The sequence below is a fragment of the Colossoma macropomum genome, unplaced genomic scaffold (genome assembly GCF_904425465.1).
Source record: "Colossoma macropomum unplaced genomic scaffold, Colossoma_macropomum, whole genome shotgun sequence".
NCBI classification, from domain to species: domain Eukaryota; kingdom Metazoa; phylum Chordata; class Actinopteri; order Characiformes; family Serrasalmidae; genus Colossoma; species Colossoma macropomum.
Genome location: NW_023494800.1, coordinates 12,788,876 through 12,809,087, shown reverse-complemented (window position 1 = coordinate 12,809,087; position 20,212 = coordinate 12,788,876). Strand labels below are relative to the sequence as shown.

Sequence of the window (20,212 nt, the reverse complement as noted above, 5' to 3'; positions counted from 1 at the left end):
GTGGGTAACGACAGTTCCTTACAATAAACTACAGACAGCCAGATCATTGTTGGATTTCCTAAAGACCTTGTTACACTTGGAAGCTTCAGATTGTGCACTGCAGTTTCTTTTGAAGCACAATCATAAACCCTCACAGTCCAAGTAAGACTCGTTTCAGAAGGCTGCTTTATACTGAAATCAGTTTATATCCAAAATTCAACAAACAGGACATTCATTAGGTATTTGTTAATACTGAAATGTTGAAAAAAATTACGCATTTGAACATCCTTACATGCAAGTGTACCTTACATGGACAGTAAGATTTACAAATGTAGCATCACACAAGAACATCTGGATTTGGTCATCATAGTTAAAAATTTACTAACAGAAACTGAGTTAAACAAGTGAATTTTCCCTCCAATTAAAAAAACATGAAAGCCTCAAATCCCTGTCTTTGACACAATAAATACTCATCCTCTCAATGCAAACGCTTGTAAAAGAGACACTCCTTCATATTTACAAAATTAAAAAAAGGACAAAAAATGTTTCATTGGACAGTTAATGAGCTTTGAGTTTATCAGCAAACACAATCAAAAGCAGCTCATAAACAAGGCTAATGACCAGTACGAGGGCAGTGCTTGAGAGAAGACCAAATGAGAGTAGTGCAAAGAGCAGGTAGAGTAGTAGCAGCAGGATGAGAGTGCGGTAGCTGGCTAGACCTCGCAGACTGAGACGTGCCCGCTGGGGACACCCTCTTGCTTGCCGTGTCGCAGGACTCCTTCGTCGCTGCTCCACAATAGCTGAAGAACTGGTTAAGTAATGTCTACCAACTCGACCCAGCAAATCCTGCCGAGAGCACAGCGCCTCCATGTGATCTCCCCACTGTGTTTGGAAAAAAATATATATAAACTGACTTTAATTGCTAGACTAAGGAGAAAAACAAAGAACACTTTCCAAAAAAGAAAACACAGGTATAACATACATACCCTATCATTAATAAAGGAGGAAACTTTGAACAGTAGCCGGACCAAAAGAGCATTTTCATAGCTTCTAATTGGCTGAAGTTCTGGATCTCCTCGATATTCGATCTCAAATCGGCGAAGACCATTTATGATCTGCAAGAAAGCGAATACGAACACAGTTATTAAATTCTTCTAAAAAGAAATGAAAAAGGAAAGGCGACCTGTTTTAAAAATGTCTATAAAAGTCAAACCTGCATCCGGCCCAAATCTGTGAGCACAAGGCCATTTTCACTCTGGATGCAATCAGGAAGCTGCTTGAACCCTCCATCATCTTCTGTAGATGCCAGATTTGCCATCAACTGAGACAGCTGCCCTGAATTCAGCTACATAAATAAACACCACCATTAAAAAATTAATCCAAGGCTACATATACAAGCCTCATTACTTTAAATCTGATTTTTCTCAGATCCAATCTTTCTAACTTGATGGTTCACATTTGCATGGCTAAGTGATTAATTTCTGTCATTAAGGTGAATGAACCTGTCCCATGAAATGATCTGCATGCACACAATCAACTCAGTAAAACGTAAATAATCTATGTACATCATGAACAAGCACACTAACTAGCAGCTAGTCATCATAATTTGCTCTGAACAGATTTCAGCTATTCATTATTATAGTGAGACGAAGGAAAAATTGGTCAGACTCATTGCTTTTGCAGCATTTACTGGCACTCACTAACTTGCCACTAGGGCTGAATATTTGACCTTTTACATACTTAAATTGCAATTTGAAAGAGTGCAATTTTAATTACATTCTAGATTATATATTTTTCAAGTTTTAATCTAATAATAGAGCTCGTGAACTGGAAGTCTGGCACACTACATTCAATGCATGTGCAGTGGGGAAGACACAATTTCTGATGTGACCATTCTCATTAAGGTTACATGGCCATGAATCAGATATGTATTTGATCTAGAACCACATATGCAGGCCTTAGATAAGATTTGTCACATTAAGACAAAATATTAGATCTGTGCCACTTTAGCCTGGTAATACGAATGTAAGAGAATCCAACTAATCACTTCATCTATAACTTTTCATTTGCCCATGGGGAGTTACTGAGGGCTTCTACGCAGGAGGAAAAAATGGTCCAAGAATTTTTTTTCATTTTATCAAACATCCCATTGTGCATAGATGTGACTGTTATAGCTTTGTGTATTACATGACCATAAGTGATCAACAGACTGACCCGAAATATTTGACACAGGTAGTCCAGGGCTTTGTCCAAGAACTCATGAGTCTTTTTAACACATTCTCCCATGTCATCAGCCTCTCCTCCACTAAAGGTGTAGCTGGGATCAGAGGAGCCCACGCTAAACCATGAGAGGAATGAGTTGTTTGCAGCCGCTTCAGCAGAGTGATCCGATATTCGCTTGGCTGTCTGACGGGCCTGGGCTATGATCTGGATCAGCTTTAAAACCTGCAGAACATCAAAGGAATCATAATACAAACACAATTTCACAATCCCCTGCATATCCTGATGCCTGTCTCAATCTCAATGGTCCATGCAATGCTTTGTAAAAATGATGTAATTCATCATTAAAGCCTCTTGTCATTTAGGCCACAGAGAGTGTTATGTAATATGTATTACCATTAGCAGAAGAGATGCTAAAATTATTATTATTACTATTACTATCATTATTAGTGCTCACCACTGCACGCAGCTCACTGCCAAACATCTGCTTGTACTGGCAATCCTGCCCTTCCAGGCCATACACATGACTTTTGACTTTAAACACGGCATCTGTCCCTGCAGGCTGGCGGGAGGATAGGAAGCTGCCACTGTGTGCAGGTGTGAGGAAGACCCGTGGTTGCCGGTGGTGAAGGACATGCTCTGGCTCGAGAAATAACTGCTCTCCTGAAAGGATAAAAAGCATTCAGAAAGGGTAATGCACAGCCTAGACAGAGACAACTGCACAGCCAAGCCAAAGAAAATGCAGACTCCCTTGATTAATAGTCTCCAAGTAAAATCTATACATTTACCTTTGTGGATCATTTCTGATAAGTTTGGCTGGGCAAAGACTTTGGCTACCCTGAAGACCATCAGTGCGTTTTTGGCATTGACAAGATCTGTGCGCATAGCTCGATTGAGGAAACCCTGAAAGAGCTTTGTGTACATGAGCAGATTCTCTTGAACAAAGGAAGCCCTGTTATTTAAAAAAAAAAATGATTAGGCCAGCAACATGACTGGACGCAACCTAAAAATATGTAACTGAAAAGCAAATGTTGAAGATATTTGTTGTACCTCTATTTCTCTAATCAAAATGCAACTTATTTTACAGTGAAAGTATCCACAAATGTAGAATTTACCATTTGTCAGGGACAGTTCTGTTTTGGACATCTGTCTGGGGATTGTTTTTCTCTCCTGTGTACCTCCAGGGCTGGATGTAACTCAGCCATGTTTCCAATACCTGAAAACATAAGACCAATAAGCCATCACCTATCAGACATCTAACTGTTAACATGACACACCAGTCAATATTAATGCATGTTAAACAACATAAGATAACCAAGACTGAAGAGCACAACAAACACTCACTGCTCTGAAAGAGGCATCCAGAGGCCAGTGACCAAAGCAATGCTGCAGGAAGACATACAGCTTCTGCTGAACAAACCTCTGTATTACCACCCTGTGAGACCCAAAAAAACACAAACTGAGATACTGAAGATATCGGCAGCAGGGCTATTTCAAGCTGCACTCAAACCATCTCCCTTTAAGACTTATATAGTTATAGCTTCAGTTTGCTGATAAGGCACAAGCTGGCTGTGGCGCCTACCTCTTGAACTCTTCGAGGGGACTGGCATGAGAGTGAGTGGAAGGAGAGGAGGCCTGCTCCTGTTTCAAGCTGTTGGAGAAGGCGTGCAGGTGTTTGACGAGCAGACGGACCACCAGTACGTGCTCTTCTGTTGGGCTGAAGGGTTCCTGTTACATCATGCCCACCAATACATAATCACAAAATTAATACTGGCTCTTATTGCATCATAGCATCTGAAATGTACATTTTGCCTTGAAGATTGTATAGCCGGGTTGTCAAACCTGAGTTCCTTCCAGGCCACAGCTCTGCAGAGTTATTGCTCTGCCTCACTGAAAGCACTTATCGGCTAATTAGCATTCCTGGGTTAAATTTGGTGTGTAAGAATAGGGAAAATAATCTCTGCAAAGCTGTGGCCTAGGAGAGACTTAGTTTGACACCTCTGGTCTATACATTTAAACTCTTGATAGCAAGTTCAGTAATTCAATATTGCATAATATATAGAACCTTTGCAAAAATCAACAGTCAAACTTATTTGGTCATTATTAAAGGACAGACAAAAATGCATCTGTCTGGGCAATTTAGGCAGTATATTATGTGAAGTGTAGTAGTGTTTGTATACAGGCTACAGTTGAAGAGGAACACTGAACACAAACCACAAACACATAAGACATGGCACCACACCTTAAATAAAACAAGCATGCATTTTGAAGAAAGAAATGAGATACCAGAAAAGCCTCTTACTTATCTTCAGCATCAAACTTCTTATATAACTTGAGCTCCACACCAAAAACAAATTTGGTCATCTCTCCACAATGCTAATTATAGCAAGCATCACAACTACAGGAACCTTAACTGTACCTGAAAGGTCACGTCTATTTTGCATTGCTCATGAATAATACCACTATTCCCTGGCCTTCCATCAGGACCCCTCAGCTATTTTCCCCCTTACGTTACCTCCAGGAAGCCCATGGAACTGAATGAAAAGGTAAAAGTACTTGGTATGTGTGGAGGGTCCCAGAGCCTGGTGGGGCAGGGGGTTGGCACAGCATGCTGGACATATTGAGGCGGTACTGCAGCAACGCCAGCTGAAGGACCCATCACAAAGTGGGAAGAAGGAAGAGGAGAGGAGGAGGAAAAGAGGAGAGAGGAAAGGAGTAGGAAGGTGAACATGAGAATAGAAAAGAAAAAAAGGATAGAGTGCAATCCAAGAGAAAAGTTGGACGAAGTAAGAACCAAAATGGGGGTGAATAAGAGGGAAAGAAATACAAAAAAAAAAGGACCACAGAGACACAAATGCCATGAAAATTAGCTTGATGCAGAAGTCCTTTTCACAGATCAAAGTAAATATTCACAAAGGCTTTGATGATGCCAAAATTATATAGATTAAATACAAATTCATTGTTCATCCTCAATAAACCATTAAGCAACTACTGTCCTTTAGGACAGGTTAGGTTTAAAACACAGAACAGGAAAAGGAGATTCTGCATCTTATTTATTTTATTTTTTTTTTTTTTACAGATGAGTCATTTCTGAGGCAGTCGCCAATTTACTGTTTTGATACTGTGTCACTCTGAAAACTACTGATAAATTATTTTGTCAAAAATGCAATGTATATTCTAGAGTAAACTGGCGATTACCTATTAACCTCTGTTAAAATGCATACGAAGGCAAAACATCTACAATGCTTAGGGCTGACTGGAGGCAGGCTAATTTTGATAAACACTTAAAATACTATAAAAGCAGACTCACAGAATAAAGTTCACCATAGCAGCTCAGAATCCAGAGAAGCAAAAAAGCTTACAAACAGTCTACAGCCACAAGAGAGAAATAGAGACCAGGGAGCCAACACAAGACATCATGCTTAAAAATGCCTTTGCCCACATGACCAAAAGTAAAAAGGAAGGGGGAACAACTAAGCTGACCACGTCATAGCAAGCCTTTGGATGCTCCAACATCCAGTTCATAGCTTTGTATCCCACCCCCTTAAAGAAATCTAATCTACCAGCAAAGAATTGAAGAAAAATGCAAAGGGATATGCTCTATTCAGCAAAACAAACCCAGGCCCGTGTAAAGGTTGAAGGGAAAAAAAAAAAACTGCATGTCATAAAAATCAATAACCTAGGCATTACACTACACCAGCCACTGACCAAGAGCAAACTGAAGTGGAAGATTCACTCTGTGTTTGCATGTGAATAAGTGTGTCTTCATTTAGCTTATGAAGTGGGTGAGGGATTCGTGCAGCGATGCCCATGTAGCAGAGGTTGGGAGCATGGTTGTAGGGTGGAGGTGCTCAGCCAGTCAGCCGTGCAGTGGAGGAAGAGTGGTGGAGAAAAGAGCTGTGCTACAATCTTACCTTCACCTGAGGGGACTGTAGCTTCTGGTACATCTCCAGAGAGTAGTGATGAAGCCACATCTCCACAAACACCTGCAGAGACAAACAGGAACAAGCTCTGAACTATCCGAAGTTGGCTTGCTTTATCTTCCCTTTCCACTGTTAATGTTAAATTACTTATCATACCTTTAAGCCTTTTTCCACAGACACCATAATATACAATTTCTGCCTGTTTCGGAGTTTCTTTCATAAATCTATGCATTTTTTCTTCAATAAAGTTATATGGAATATATTTAAATGGAAATGTGTGACTTACAAAACTGAGAGCAAACTGAATTATCATCTTTGTCAGTAACTAAACACGTCAACATTAACAGTGTTTTTTTGGGTTTAAATTTTTTTTTTTCTGAAGTTGTACACGATTTTTTGAGATGAAGAAAGCTGTAGTTGTGTTTTCACAGCAGGGGATACTCATCCCTCCCTCTTTACCCCTCACTGCTCACTAGCAGCTCAACAGAGTCACACCATCACACACAGAGAGCCAAGAGTGTCGTACTTAATACGATAGCAGAGTTACGGAGAAAACATTTTATTTAGTTATATTAATTCAAATAAGCTCAGAATCATTCTTGAATACCAGTGCCACCATAATGCCTTAAGTTAATGTGAACCAGTAATCACAATGTGTTTTCCTCTCATGACAAATTTCTGAGTGAAATATGGCATTGGGAGGTCTTCCAGCTAGCTCAGCATTTTCACTTGATAGGTGGGCATATTGGAACGGGAGGTATAACAAGATTTTATTGGTTAATTACTTCACTGAAATAAAAATCTAAGATACTGAAAGAAAACCCGGTTCACACATTCATACAATAGCCTCTAACGTCAAAGAGTCAGACTAGAGGTCTGCTTCCCAACCGACTGGAATTGTATAATTGTAGTTATACAATTTTTTACTTTCAACTTGGCTCGGGTTTGTTTTCTAATGACATTCGTAGTAGATTTGTTTGTATTTGAAAGAATATGCCTACGTAAATTCTGTGCTTTCAATCACCTCTCTTGTGCATGTTCTCTCCCTAATACAGTCTAGTTTGTGCACAAAGTCAATCTGACCGTTAGTCAAGGATAGGGAAAAAAAAAAAGAAAGCTTACAAACTGAACCAAAGACGTTTTCATTGTGTAAATGTGATGATCTGGTCGCTAAGTCAGACTAAAGGCACACTGTGTGTCTATAGCGTCAAGCTCATGATAGTACTTCAAGCTATGACAGCAGGAGGACTGTCACTTTGTCCCTTCAGTGACACACTTGCCATGATGCAGCCATTCCCCTGCAGCCACCAGCGAGAAGCAAATATCAATGTCAGAATACTTCCTTGCAACATTTAACTCAGAGTCGGCTACAGCAAGCGCTTGGCTTTCAGAACATGCCTGTAATAATCCATTTGGGTTTCAAATTTAGCAGTACCAGTTGGGTCAGGTCTCAAAGTTGTGGGTATGGGTTGGGTTTGGGGTTAAACTGCATGTCTGTGCAGACCTCTGTAGTTGCATGAGCTTTTACCTGCAAAAGGGTTTCAGATCTCCAAATCTCCTGAGCAGCAGGGTCAGCATTGACTGAGGGCTGATGAGAAATGTGACGCTTCAGTAGACTGGTGCTGTGGACACCATAACCAACATAAGGCACAGAGGGAGACCTAGGACACAGAACAATCCAAATCAAGTGTGTTGATATAATTTTATTTAGATACATTTCACAGCTCACCCAATGATGTCTAACCTAATGTCACTATGACCTGGCAATGCATGAAAGTACTTTTTATACAAAAGTGATTAAAAAATACCTTGGAGCAGGAGGGGCCACAGATCCTCTGGGATCAGAGAAAGGAGATGGGGGCACGTTTCCCTCTGTGGGTAGGAAGTGCTTGAGGTAGGCATCAACAAGCACAAAGTAAGCACTATCTGAACAGCTCCCATGCTGGCCAGGAGGGTAAGTCTGAAATTTCAGATTTAAAGCCGTTTAGACAGTAAGTTAAAAAAAGTAAAACAGTTAAATTACATCTACTCAATAACAGACAACAGACAAACCTACCTTTGGTACAATGAGACTGGAGGCAAAGTTGAACATGTAGTATTCAAAGGGATCTTGGAAAGATTAAGGATAGACAACCATGTGTGAATTTTTCAGAATGAAGTGCCAGTCTTGAAACATTAAATATACAAGTGGTTTATGCATTTACTAAGAGACATACTGAGTGTTAGCAGGCCTGACATGGGAAACTGAAGTTTGTTGTGAAATAGGGGGCAATCTGGAAGAACACCCTCCTGAATGGATGCTTTCACAGGACCCTGTAGAGAACACAGCACTGTTAATACAGCATCTTTTGAGATGAAGTGCTAGAATATAGTACCAGATGTTTGCTATCTAAAGTCTCTATTGTTTGTACTTACCGGAAGATAACTAATTGGGATCTCATATTTGTAGTCCTCTGCCTGCAGCTTGTACACAAGCTTCATCATGGGGCCGCTGTTGGAAAGACATTACAAACCCTGTCATGTAAAACGATTATGCAAAGACTTTCCACGCTATATTTTCTAGATCAGGGCTGCCCTAAGTGTGAACCATGAGCCATAGCCTGTGAGGATGTTTGATTTGGCCCGACAGAAAGTTACCCTAATCCTACCCTCTGATCCAGTGAGAGAATACACATATTTTGATTTAAGACCGTAACAAATATTTACTAAATTCTTATTTTCTTACTTAAATTCTTATTTGAAAACCATATTCTTAAACTATTCCAACAATAAACTGTAGCAATATACTGATATTTATAATATGACAGAATTCCTTCTTGACACATACCTACCTTCTTTATTTCTATATTGTTTGGCCCTCAGCCCACCAAAAATACTGTGTGTGAGTTTGGAAACCCTTGTTCTAGATTGATTTCATTCAAACAAACAACACTATGAAGGAAACTCTAAGAACATGCAAAGCTGACCTTGGGTCAAGGAAATCCATGACTGTGTTGTACTCATTCATGCGAGTATGCAGAAATCGCAGATTCCAGCCGACAATGACCCCATCCAGGCTGCCAAAGATGCTCTCAACCAGCCAGGGAAAGATGAGATGCAACTCCTGATTGGACAACAGAGTCAAATTTAAACTATCAATGTGGTGTACACAACATTTCAACCACTGAGAACAGAGAGTCTACTTATTCATGTCATGAATGAGCCTCACGAACCTACATTTCTAACCTCTCCAAAAATTTCACCAATATGGGTTGAGCATCCCTCTCCTAAAATCAACCCCAAACTACTACAACACCAGACATATATTCTAATCCAATATGAATTTTACTGTTGAGGTCCAGATTTGATTAAACTTTCAACAACAAAATAAGCCACAAAAATTACAAACCGTAGAATTTCTGAGCAACTTAAAGTACTCATTTGAGTAAGGTTGTGCATAAGCCCCTCTCCGTCTCCGCCCACTCTGCTCCAATTACAAAGCACCCAGATATCTGCTTTTGATTACTGACAGGTATTTCCACAAAAGGTAAATCACAGACCCCCAGATGAGACTGGGCATCTCAGCGATAAAGTTTTTGGCTAAAAGGTAACACTTGGCTATGTCACAAATACCTTATGTGTATGCAGTGTAACTAACCTTAGCAGGATAGTCATCTATCACTTTCACCAACTCCTGGCATCGCTGAAGAAGAGGCTTGTTGGTCCAGTCTGCCTTTAGATTTGCCTGCCCAAAACGTTAATACAGTGAGTGGAGCATCTATGGAACTGTTGTTTCACAAAAGCAAAAAAATACAACCTTCATGCCTACCAGGAGATAACTAACGTTAGGCTGCTGTATAGCTGGCGCAGCCATTGCTGTCCTCGCTGCTGGTGAAGCGGCGCTGCTCACAACCTGCAGTCCAACAGCGCACCTGAGGAGGACGATGTGTTCAAAGTGTCAGTGAACGTTAATCAAAACACAGAGCGAGTTAGCTAAGCTAACTACCTAGCCAACAAAGTTTGACTGAAACCGCATCTATGAAATAGGGTGCTAACGCGGTGCTTGCTAACTTCTCTAACGTTACTTTTCTGAGAGTCGGCCATTATAGTCCGAAATACAGAGGGGAAACTTTCCAATTTTTAGGTCCAGTTTTACTCAGACAGCGACGAAGAAAGTGTCCACATGCGCCATGCCGTTAGCGAGTTAGTTAACAAGCAAGCTAACATAGCTAACACAGCTAGCTGAGCAGCGAAATTACGTTCAGCACTGGTACAGTTAATATCAGCTAACATTAGCTTAGGTTAACCAACAGTATTATAACCTCAGCCAAACAAGGAAGCTCGGGAGTAAAACCAACGATATAACCACTTTACACGAAAAGGGAAGGAAAACAAATATTAATATGAATATATTTATTACCCCGATCAGTTCACGGTACAAGATTAGTTCTCTTACTGAACTCCAGTGAACCGCGTCTACAGCCACACAGGTTTGAACGGGTGGTCTGTACTGTGGCGTCACGTCCTGTGCAGGACGACGGAGCGTTCTGTGCAACAGCGACACCAACCGACAGCACAGTAGAGTGCAGGACGGACGACCTGTGAAAACCTGGTGTTGTTTATTTCCCTCTTTCTTATAGCACACCTTTTGAGCCTTTAATCCAAAATCTCTTGATAACTACGGAGCCCTGATGATGACACCCTGTATAAATAAAAATAATGAGTGGCCGCAAGGCGTGGGAATGAGATGATTATGTCGTGGCCATGACTTAGTAAGGCGTGGGCAAGACTTAATCATCTCATTCCCACGCCTTACTAAGTTGTGGCCACCCATTATTTTTATTTATATAGGATGTCACCAGCGAGGCTCCGTAGATATCCAAAATCCACTCTGAAAAAGTAAAACTAGTTGCCTTTAATACAAGTAAAAAAGTAATAAAATGTTCCTAGTAGGAAACATATTTTAGCACATACAAGATTTGTTCTCACCATGGACCTGTGCTTTTCAATGTTTTTAATTAATTTAAAAAGGAAAAAATATTATTATTAAAAAAATAGATTATTAATACAATAATACAATAATTTAATGTTAAATTAAAAAAAAATTTACATGTAAAAAATTATACACAATTACACGTTTTTACTTGTAGATAGAGTAGGGCAGAATTTGCATACGTAACAAATGAGTTTTCACTAGTGAAGACCAGGATACACTGACGGCACAAACACCAACATACTTCTGTTTGCAGTTGTCCTTTATGTTGTAAGTTCAGGAAAAGAATTCACGACTAGAGTGAACAGGAAGAGTAATCAACAAGTATGGCACACCAACCAAACGTTTGTGTTTGTTCGTGTTTGTCCCGTTGGTGTACTCTGGCCATCAGAAATGAATTTGAACATGTAATAATTTAATATTCAAATTTTTACTTGTGATTTTGTTTTTCAATATTTTTACTACTCCTAACATTTACTAGCTCTAATTGAGTTTCTTGTTCTAAAAGTGCTTCCATTTTCTCTACACGGAGTTTTGCACTGAAGCTTTTGTTGTTGTTTTTTTTTATTTATTTTTATTTTATTTTTATCTCCAACCTTGCAGAAATGTATTATCTAATAATTTGTGACGACAGCGCCTCAAAGAAACGGACACGGGGTCTCTCAGCAGTCGGGTCATAACGTGAAGCTGAACGTTGGAGGAGTCCCATTAGCCTTTTGCACAACGTTATTGTAGATCTGTTTCCCAGCGGTTGAAGATTGCTAACCTAGTGTACTAGTGTTCAACGCTCTGCTCTCCTGTGAAAACATTTATCTCCACTCAACTTCCGTCGAACCATTTTTGAAATGGCGTCTTTGGACGACTACCATTTCTTGGAGGGCTTTAAGAGACAACAAATAAAGCTAACTACGAAAGGTAGTACGTTCATTGGCGTCGTTCAGCGCATTAATCTGAACAAGACAATCATTTTAGAGGACGTGGTCGAAGTAGAAAGTGGTAGGAAGCTTCCCGGAGCTAAACTCTTCTTTGGACACGAAGTCCTGAACATAGAGTTTCCCAGCGTTTCCAGAGGAGATAATGTGGGCAACAGTAGAGACCCTGCCAGCCTGGGCCAGCTGTGTGTGGCTGAGTTCCAGCCATACAGGCGCAGACTGATAGTGGATGATGAAGATGAAGAACATGTGAACTACGTGGTCGTAGACGAGTTCCATGAGAAGTTTGGTCCTGCAGTGATGCACATTAAGAGACAACAAGTGATTGGGATTGGAGCTGATGGAGTTGGTGTGTTCCAGCACGAGAGGCTCTGTTGGCTACAGATTGCCACCAAAAACAAGGTCTATCTCTTTGACATCCTACTGCTTGGGGGCAGAGCTTTCAAGAATGGGCTGTCCATGATTCTGGAAAGTAACCACATACTAAAGGTCACTCATGACTGTCGCTCTATTGCAGGGTGTCTGTTGGCTCAGTTTGGAGTGAATCTCACCAACGTGTTTGACACCCAGGTTGCTGACATCATGCACTTCTATTCAGAGACAGGAGGGTTCCTGCCAGACAGGGTCAGCACGCTCCAGGAGGTGGTCAGCTTTCATCTGAAAATGCCCCTCAGGCACCTTTCGTCTCTCAGGATCAAGACCCAGCTCACAAGGGAGGATAAAGAGGTTTGGTATGTTCGTCCTTGCCCAGTTCCTCTGCTGAAGGTCATGGCCTTGTCAGTGATCCACCTGCAGCCTTTGCGTCTAGTGCTCCTGGATGCCCTCATGAGTGACTATACCAGCCTTGTGGACTCCTACCTGAGAAGCAGCCAAGACGAGCCTGTGCACACGCAGCACATTGGCAAGAGTGGCTTGGAGCTTCCCAAGGAGCTGCGAGAGCTGGAGGTGATTAGGGAGGAGCGACAGGAGTGGGCTGTGAACCATTACCCTGTTACCGAAGACGGCCTCCTGGAGCGCTACAATGTCAAGCCTTCCTTGGAACCACCAGATCCTCAGAGTGTGGAGTGTCCTGGGCCAGAAGAGACAGCCTGCCCTAGGCCATCTCTGCTAGAAGGTGAGTCAGCCTTTCCTGAGACATTTCCAGCCCAACTCACCAGAGCTAGGTCAGCGCAGGATTTTACTGATTTCACAGCACTGGGTAGAGGGAAGCCACCAGATAAAGAGAGCGCCCCCATCACCACAGCCGTCCCTGTGTTAGGAAGAGGGTTTACCGTGTTGCCGCCAGTAGAGGCTCCCAGAGAAAGTCTGCTGCGCAAGGAGAGTGAGCCAGTAGTTCCTGATGGTCTGGATTCAGTCTCTCATCTCCCTCTCGTCTCCCTCATGGCAGGTGTGGCCCAGAGGGGGTCCCATCCAGCTACTGCACTGTCCTTGGGCAGAGGGCTCTTCAACACACCAGTAGGCTTGGCCTCCGCTCGCAGTCTCTCCTTGAGTTCCTCTTGGAAGCCATGTTAAAAAGGAAGTGTGGAAAGTTAATGACTTTGTTTTAAACATCTTGTGCTTCAGTTTTTAGTTCGTTTGGTAAAAACTGTGAGGTCTGACATAGAAGCAGTTATTTTGGTTTGTTAATCTATGTGGTTGCCTTTTGTAAGTCATAGCTTGACCAAAGCGTTGAGGTCATTCTTGTAGTTCTAACAAAATGACATTTAAAGCACTTGTTGGATAAAACATTGAGCCTTGGCATGCCATTTCTCATTATTATTTTTATTTCAGATATATTAAGTCAAGTGCTTCACTTCCTTGGAGAGTACATCTGAACTGCAATGCCTTGTTATGTAGGTAGGTGGCAGTGTTGCCCACAGAGTGAAAAAGCATCGCTTTTCCAGAGTTTAATCAGTTCAGTTAATGAGTGAGATTCTGATAAATTGCTTTGAGTGTACTGGAGTTTCTCTGGAACATATCACAGCATAATGTGAATCCTGTGATGTACCCGTTTTCATTGTGATCTCTCATTACAATAAACATTTGACTTCACATTCAATGACGAGCCATTCAGTTGTAGTAAATATAGCCAGTGGTCTACAGCTGCCCAACAGGAAAAATTTATTTTGATGTCTTTCATTCTCTCACAGAGGAGCCTGAGTTCGTGGCTGAAAAAAGAGAGTCCATTATGAACCAGTCCCCGAGGCATGGTCATTTCACAATATAAGCTTCCTTTCACCAGAAAAAAAGAGCAAAAGAAGGAAAATGTCTCTGCACTTTAGACTATTCTCCAAGTCTTTATGCCATTCTAAACTGTTAAGTGCCTATAAAAAAAATTCCATGTACAGGCACTTTACTGCATATAGCGCACCCCTGTTTAATTCAAGTGTATTCATCCTTCACAAATACCCTTGGAGCATATTGTTCGGCTGAAAAATTGCACAATGTGTTATAGTGATTAATCAATGACTGGTTAATTCCATTACATTAAATTATAGCGCTTTAATCATCTCGTTTTATTGCTGTGATATTCTAGTTCAGTTGACCAGTGGACGCCTTGGCTTTGATGGACATTTAAAATTTGATGCTGCTGTGTGAAGTGTCTCTCTATTTTTAGTCTCTTCTGTTACAAACTAATTTGCTTTGAGCCCTTCAGTTTCAATGTTGAGGGGAAAAAAGAAATAGAAAAAAAAAAATATTGTCAGCAGTGTGATAGCGCTGTGATGACGCAATAGATGTATACAATATTGAAAGTTAACTTTGATTCTGAGCTGTAAATACTTTGCTGCTGTTGCTGTGCCTTTGCTTCACCCTTATGGGAATATGGAGCTTGAATTATGAATCCTATGGCTGGACATGTTGAACCAAGAGTTTATATAAGCGTAAATCTGTCAGGTTTGTTTTCATTGGGTTTTGTGAGGTGTGGGGGAAAAAAAATCTATCAGGTTATTTTTATGACCGCAGGCATGGCTGGAGACAATTCTCCTGTCAGGAAAGCATCCCAACCCCACAGAGACTATACTGTACTGTTCTTTAGGGATAAACAAAAAAGCAACAAAACAAACTCTAATGCAGATGAGCAGCTTACAGTGTCTAATCTGAAGCAAGTTATGAAATGGAATGAGACAAGTGAGTGAAAAGTTTGTCAGCACAATAACAGCCTTCATTACACACTTGATGCTGCGTCAGTCAAGCTGATGTCATCAACAAAGCCACTGTCTACAGCACAGAAGCCTGTCAGATCACACAAAGCACCAAAAACTTTGGTAATTAAGAAAACAGTTGATTAAGCATAAAGAGGGTGACAGATTTGAAGTTTTGGGATACATTATCATTACATAAATTATGAATTCAGCACCTGCAAATACACCACCATTCAAAAGTTCGGAGTCATTTGTCATAATTGTTAGCAAATAATAACTTTATTTAGATTAAAATGTATGTTATAAACTAGACACCAACATGTAAAGTGTTTTGGGAACAACAAGAAAGCAAAAACTAGCAAATTATTATTAATATTAAATAATATGCTGTAATTTTCTATTTCTAGTTTTTTCTCCTTACAAAACAACTAAATTGCTTTTTGATCAGTGAGATTTGGTCACTGGTTTTTGAATATAAGGCACTCTATATAACTTATTGTAAATTTATTCTCATTCCTATACAGCATATGTATATGTGTGACTATGTATACCTGTGTGTGTGTGTGTGTGTGTGTGTGTGTGTATGTATGTGTATATATGTATATATGTGTATATATATGCGGAACAAAGTTGGTTTTACATTATTTAAAATCATCATTCCAAACTTTTTTACTGTAATACTTCACATAATATATCTTACTATAAATTATTTCACATAACATAGTAAACAACATGACAAAGAATGAGAGATGCTTTTGTAAATTGCAAACTTTATACAAAATAAAGCATTTATTACACAGAAGCATCTGTAATTGGCAACGATAGTGATAGCATAATTAGACTAATCATTTGTTATAGGTATTGCATTATTAGGTACAAAAAAAAACCCTATAACCTAACCTATAGGTTAAAAAAAGCAAGCCTAAATGGCCTTGTTCATACCACAATAGACTGAATGTCAGCCCTGAAATAGATTAAAGAAGTGTCAGATTATTTCCTGTATGATAAAATTAGCTATAGCTATAGTGCACATACATGTATGGTGACTATTTGCCATTGTGTAAGACACTACATCAATATGAAATTACACATTATGAAAAAACCTGCTTTGAAAGGTTGTCACAGAAGCAAAAAAATAAATATCCTCTCATTCTGCCCTTAATGATTGTTTGAGACCCCCTAGTGACCCCCTAGTGCTTTCAAGACAGAGCTCCTTTGAGAATCAAAAATAATGCTCACAAAAAGGACAAAAGAGAGACATGAAATATGAAGTTGCTCTTTTATTCCTTATTTCTTTGTTGCCCAGCACATGTTTGCCACATCTTTGGCTGCTAATCAGCTAATGTTAATGCAGGCTGTATTAAATTATACTGTGTAAACATAGAGTAACAAGACAGTCAATGACACATTCACTCTTCCACAACGCCTTCAAAGCAAGGACGGTAATAACGTTTTGTGTCCATAGATGGCCTTCTCCTCCCTTATGATCTAATTAGGAAGATAGGAAATTACATACCTCTGCGCTGTCATGTTTACTCCGGCAAGACTTGTACTTCCTACCACGGAACGATCCCCAAAGATTTCCACTGAGACGTGTTATCGCATGGTCTCACTTGCACAACACTGTTATTTGTTCGCCACGCTTCGCTCTGCTGAGGGTTAAACGTCTGCAAAATTCCACACAAACTAGACACTTAAGTAATGAAAAGATAGCTTTGTCTTTGGCACTGATAAGAAGACAATTGTAATTTAAGTTTCCTCTCTCTCTGGCTTTGTGTTATTTTCTCTCTGTTTTTCACCTCCACTTCTTTCTGAATTGTGGAGCAGACAAAATAAAGGCATCTGCTGCAATTCCATCCCCATTGCCCCTGTGGCAAATTGGCCCTTTATCAAAGGCAGGCCTCATCTATCAGCGCAAAGACGGGTATTGAAATTGCTCTGCTGCCCACAAATCAGGCCAATGGATCAGCCCTTATCTGGAACAAGGCCGTCATCACTCTGGTGCTGGGCAGAGCACAGGAGGGACAGAGGAGGACGGCACAGAGACCTTTTTCACCACTGATGGATGTGACCTTCCCTTGACCCTTGGACAGCAAGATCACTTGATGTGGAAGCTAACCTTTGGTTAGTAATGAGGCCTATTCACTCTTTCTTTCTGCTTTGTCTTCTCCTTGTCGATGCGGAAAGATAAAAAAGACATTTGGCACAGAGGGCAGGGAAGGATATATATATATATATATATATATATATATATATATATATATATATATATCAAAGCAGAAAGGAATGCACTGTCATTTTAATCAAATGGATTTTCACTGTAATTTATTTATGATCTATTTTGTACTTAAAGAAAAAAGATCTGCACATCCATCTATGTAAAGCACAGACGAAATGAAGACCAAATCTGTAATGTAGAAACTTTGGAAAACGGAGAAACTTTGCAGTGTATAGAGACATACGATGCGACTTGTTTTTGCATCCATCTTCCTGGAGTTCTAGATAGCTGTAAAAGGGCCCTTATTCTGCATTACTCTTGTATTTTTTTTTTGTTTTTTTAACCTGAGGTTCACTTACAATGTTTGTGCTGGTACCAAGAGCAGTCATAATTCCTTTATACATGACCATTTTCCAACCTCTTTTTATCCCTTGGAATTAAACAGACTGCCTTTAAACTGCTGCAGGCTCAGTAGGTGTATATATGTAAATATGATGGTTTGCATAACATCACAAAAACGGTGAATTTAAAACAGGCTGATTTTGCAGCTTAGTTTCATATATGGACTGGGGAGTGAATGGTTTAGAAACCTTAACAATGTGTACATGCTAAATCAAACTCTTTTATTAAAATGAGGAAATTCAAGTATTGAATGTTTGAGCAAACACAGGTACACCATGATTTTGAGCTGTAGTAAAATTTCTTGACATAAGACTGATGACTTCCCTGATTTTTTTTTTTAACTTCATTACATGTAATGCCTACAAGTCCTGAGCCTTTGTGTAATGATCACATTACCTTTCACATTACCGATCGAAATGAATGCAAATTGGTAATCAGAAAGCATTTTTCGTCCTTACAGTGGTGTGAAATGGGGTATCCGGTGGGGTGGGTCATGATGTAAACATAATTATTGGTTAATATTCTTTTTCCATGCCAGCTGATGTATGTGATGCAATCAGAACTTTTCAAAGGAGGCAAAAGTTACATCACTTTGATCAAAGATTACGGGAAAACAAGAATTTTGCCATTTAAAGATGAAATTGGGGAAATGAACTAACAAGGTGAAAAATGTCAGATTTTAGGTTGACTTTAATTTTGTACTAATCTCACTTGACCTCATCCCATCTTATCACTTGGTTATTGTTATGTATTATTTCATTATTATATACACCGATCAGGCCTAACATTATGTCTTTGTTTCTATGCTGATTGTCCGTTTTATCAGCTCCACTTACTATATAGGTGCACTTTGTAGTTCTGCAATTACAGACTGTAGTTCATCTGTTTCTCTGCCTACTTTTTAGCCCCCTTTTACCCTTACCTTTGTTCTTCAGTGGTCAGGATCCCCATGGACCCTCACAGAGCAGGTACTGTTCGGGTGGTGGATCATTCTCAGCACTGCAGTAATACTGATGTGGTGGTGGTGGTGGTGTGTTAGTGTGTGTTGTGCTGGTACGAGTGGGTCAGACGCAGCAGTGCTGCTGGAGTTGCATGATGTCATTAAATGCAGCTGTTCAGGTAAAACGTATCCCAATGAAGACTTTCAAAAGCAACCAATAAACGTGACACATCTCTGTAGAGGAGTTTCTGTAATGTACTGTTTGATATTTAATTACTATTTGATAATTTATTTGATGTATAAAAAAGTTTGATGTAAAATATAAAAACTGTTAAAGTTTCAAAACATACCAATCACTCCTCAGTCCATATATGAAAACTAAGCTTCAAAAACAGCCCATTTTGAATTCACCATTTTTGTGATGCATCTGAAAACAATGCATGTTATTATGTGCCTGTTTAGCCCCTCCCATTCACACTGAAGTTATAAGGAGTGTTCCAGCCCAAACAGATTTTTGAATGAGGCACAGCACAAACAGGCCAGCCAATCAGAACTGAGCTAATTTACGTATATCATTCTTAAAGACACAGTAACATAAGCAGTCTGTTTAATTCTAAGGGATAGAGCGGTTGGAAAATGGTCATGTAAAAATGCATTATGACTCTTTTGCTACATAAAACCACACTGTGGAACTCAAGGAGAAAGATAAAATACAGGACAAATGTAGGATATTGGTCCTTTAAAGTCAGTTGCTGAGACATTTTCACACCCCACTTTCCACAGTCCATCGCAGCCAGCCACAGTTGTCGCCTACTTGAACTAAAGTAGTGAAGCGCAGCAGGTCCCTCACTTGCCCTAGGTGCTCAGAGATCAGTGGAATTATAATGGAATTTGAAACAGGCCATTCTAGGAAGCTGTAGCCATTTTCCCCACTTTGTGTGAGGCGTTATCAGCCTCATGGGAGTGAAGAGGGACCTTCCCACTGTTCAGAGTGAATGTGGCTGGCAGGGAAATGTGTGGGGTAGAATTTGACTGGCAGCGGGAGCCTGCAGAGAGTTAAGCGGGTTGTGACTCAAACTGGCTGATAAGAGGTGGGATTCATAAATGGGAGCATGGACCAAAATACATCTATTTTCCCTTTCTATTCTCTTATCAGCACCACGGGGTGCCACTGAAATTATCAGCTGGAGAGCTGATAGCAGTCCATCAGGAGCTCGATTCACCACAAGTAAATGAAAAAGGGCATAAGTTCAAAGAAACTATGACACACTTGCATCACTCTAATGTGCAATGTATAGAGGCAATTACATTGTCACGAACTGTAAGATATTCAAATTTCTGCATTTATCCATATTGACTCTTTTTCTTTGCTTTACTTTGACACAGTGAGTAGGCCCATAGTGCATTATTACTACTGCGTGTAGTCAGTGTCGGGACAAAACTTTGTATCTCCAAAACGGTACGTTTATAGAAGAAGGTAAAATGTTTTAGTTTAAATATATCT

General features: G+C 40.1%; 2 protein-coding genes across 4 annotated transcripts; one reads left to right on the top strand and one right to left on the bottom strand.

Annotated features, from left to right (window-relative positions):
• Window positions 1–165: 165 nt before the first annotated feature.
• On the bottom strand, window positions 166–10,619 carry smpd4 (sphingomyelin phosphodiesterase 4). 3 transcript variants are annotated; one of them, XM_036588506.1, is made up of 20 exons: window positions 10,522–10,601; window positions 9,931–10,033; window positions 9,760–9,846; window positions 9,089–9,225; window positions 8,538–8,613; window positions 8,339–8,435; window positions 8,179–8,231; window positions 7,931–8,082; window positions 7,651–7,783; window positions 6,114–6,185; window positions 4,756–4,845; window positions 3,782–3,927; window positions 3,544–3,634; window positions 3,315–3,415; window positions 2,988–3,151; window positions 2,657–2,862; window positions 2,194–2,424; window positions 1,193–1,324; window positions 966–1,094; window positions 166–861 (listed from the first exon to the last, which is right to left on the bottom strand). In XM_036588506.1, the coding sequence occupies exons 2-20, from the start codon at window positions 9,973–9,975 to the stop codon at window positions 538–540; spliced, it is 2,466 nt and encodes an 821-aa protein (XP_036444399.1). In that variant the 5' UTR covers window positions 9,976–10,033; window positions 10,522–10,601; the 3' UTR covers window positions 166–537. The 3 variants fall into 3 exon arrangements, with proteins under 3 accessions (XP_036444399.1, XP_036444400.1, XP_036444402.1); XM_036588507.1 differs by having other exon boundaries at window positions 538–861; window positions 10,558–10,619; XM_036588509.1 differs by lacking the exon at window positions 4,756–4,845 and having other exon boundaries at window positions 538–861.
• Window positions 10,620–11,939: 1,320 nt separating this feature from the next.
• exd1 (exonuclease 3'-5' domain containing 1) lies at window positions 11,940–17,230 on the top strand. Its single transcript, XM_036588872.1, has 3 exons — window positions 11,940–13,189; window positions 13,253–13,481; window positions 17,048–17,230. The coding sequence occupies exons 1-3, from the start codon at window positions 11,940–11,942 to the stop codon at window positions 17,228–17,230; spliced, it is 1,662 nt and encodes a 553-aa protein (XP_036444765.1).
• The last annotated feature ends 2,982 nt before the right edge of the window (window positions 17,231–20,212 follow it).

Coding starts and splice junctions, on each gene's coding strand:
- smpd4 (XM_036588507.1), bottom strand. CDS start 9,975: ATGGCTGCGCCAGCTATACAGCAGCCTAACGTTAGTTATCTCCTG. Junction 8,232..8,338: donor GTCAGGCCTGCTAACACTCA/GTATGTCTCTTA, acceptor AATCTTTCCAAG/ATCCCTTTGAATACTACATG. Junction 7,784..7,930: donor GTGGCCCCTCCTGCTCCAAG/GTATTTTTTAAT, acceptor TCTGTGTCCTAG/GTCTCCCTCTGTGCCTTATG.
- exd1 (XM_036588872.1), top strand. CDS start 11,940: ATGGCGTCTTTGGACGACTACCATTTCTTGGAGGGCTTTAAGAGACAA. Junction 13,190..13,252: donor GCCCAACTCACCAGAGCTAG/GTCAGCGCAGGA, acceptor AGATAAAGAGAG/CGCCCCCATCACCACAGCCG. Junction 13,482..17,047: donor GAGGGCTCTTCAACACACCA/GTAGGCTTGGCC, acceptor TATCAAAGGCAG/GCCTCATCTATCAGCGCAAA.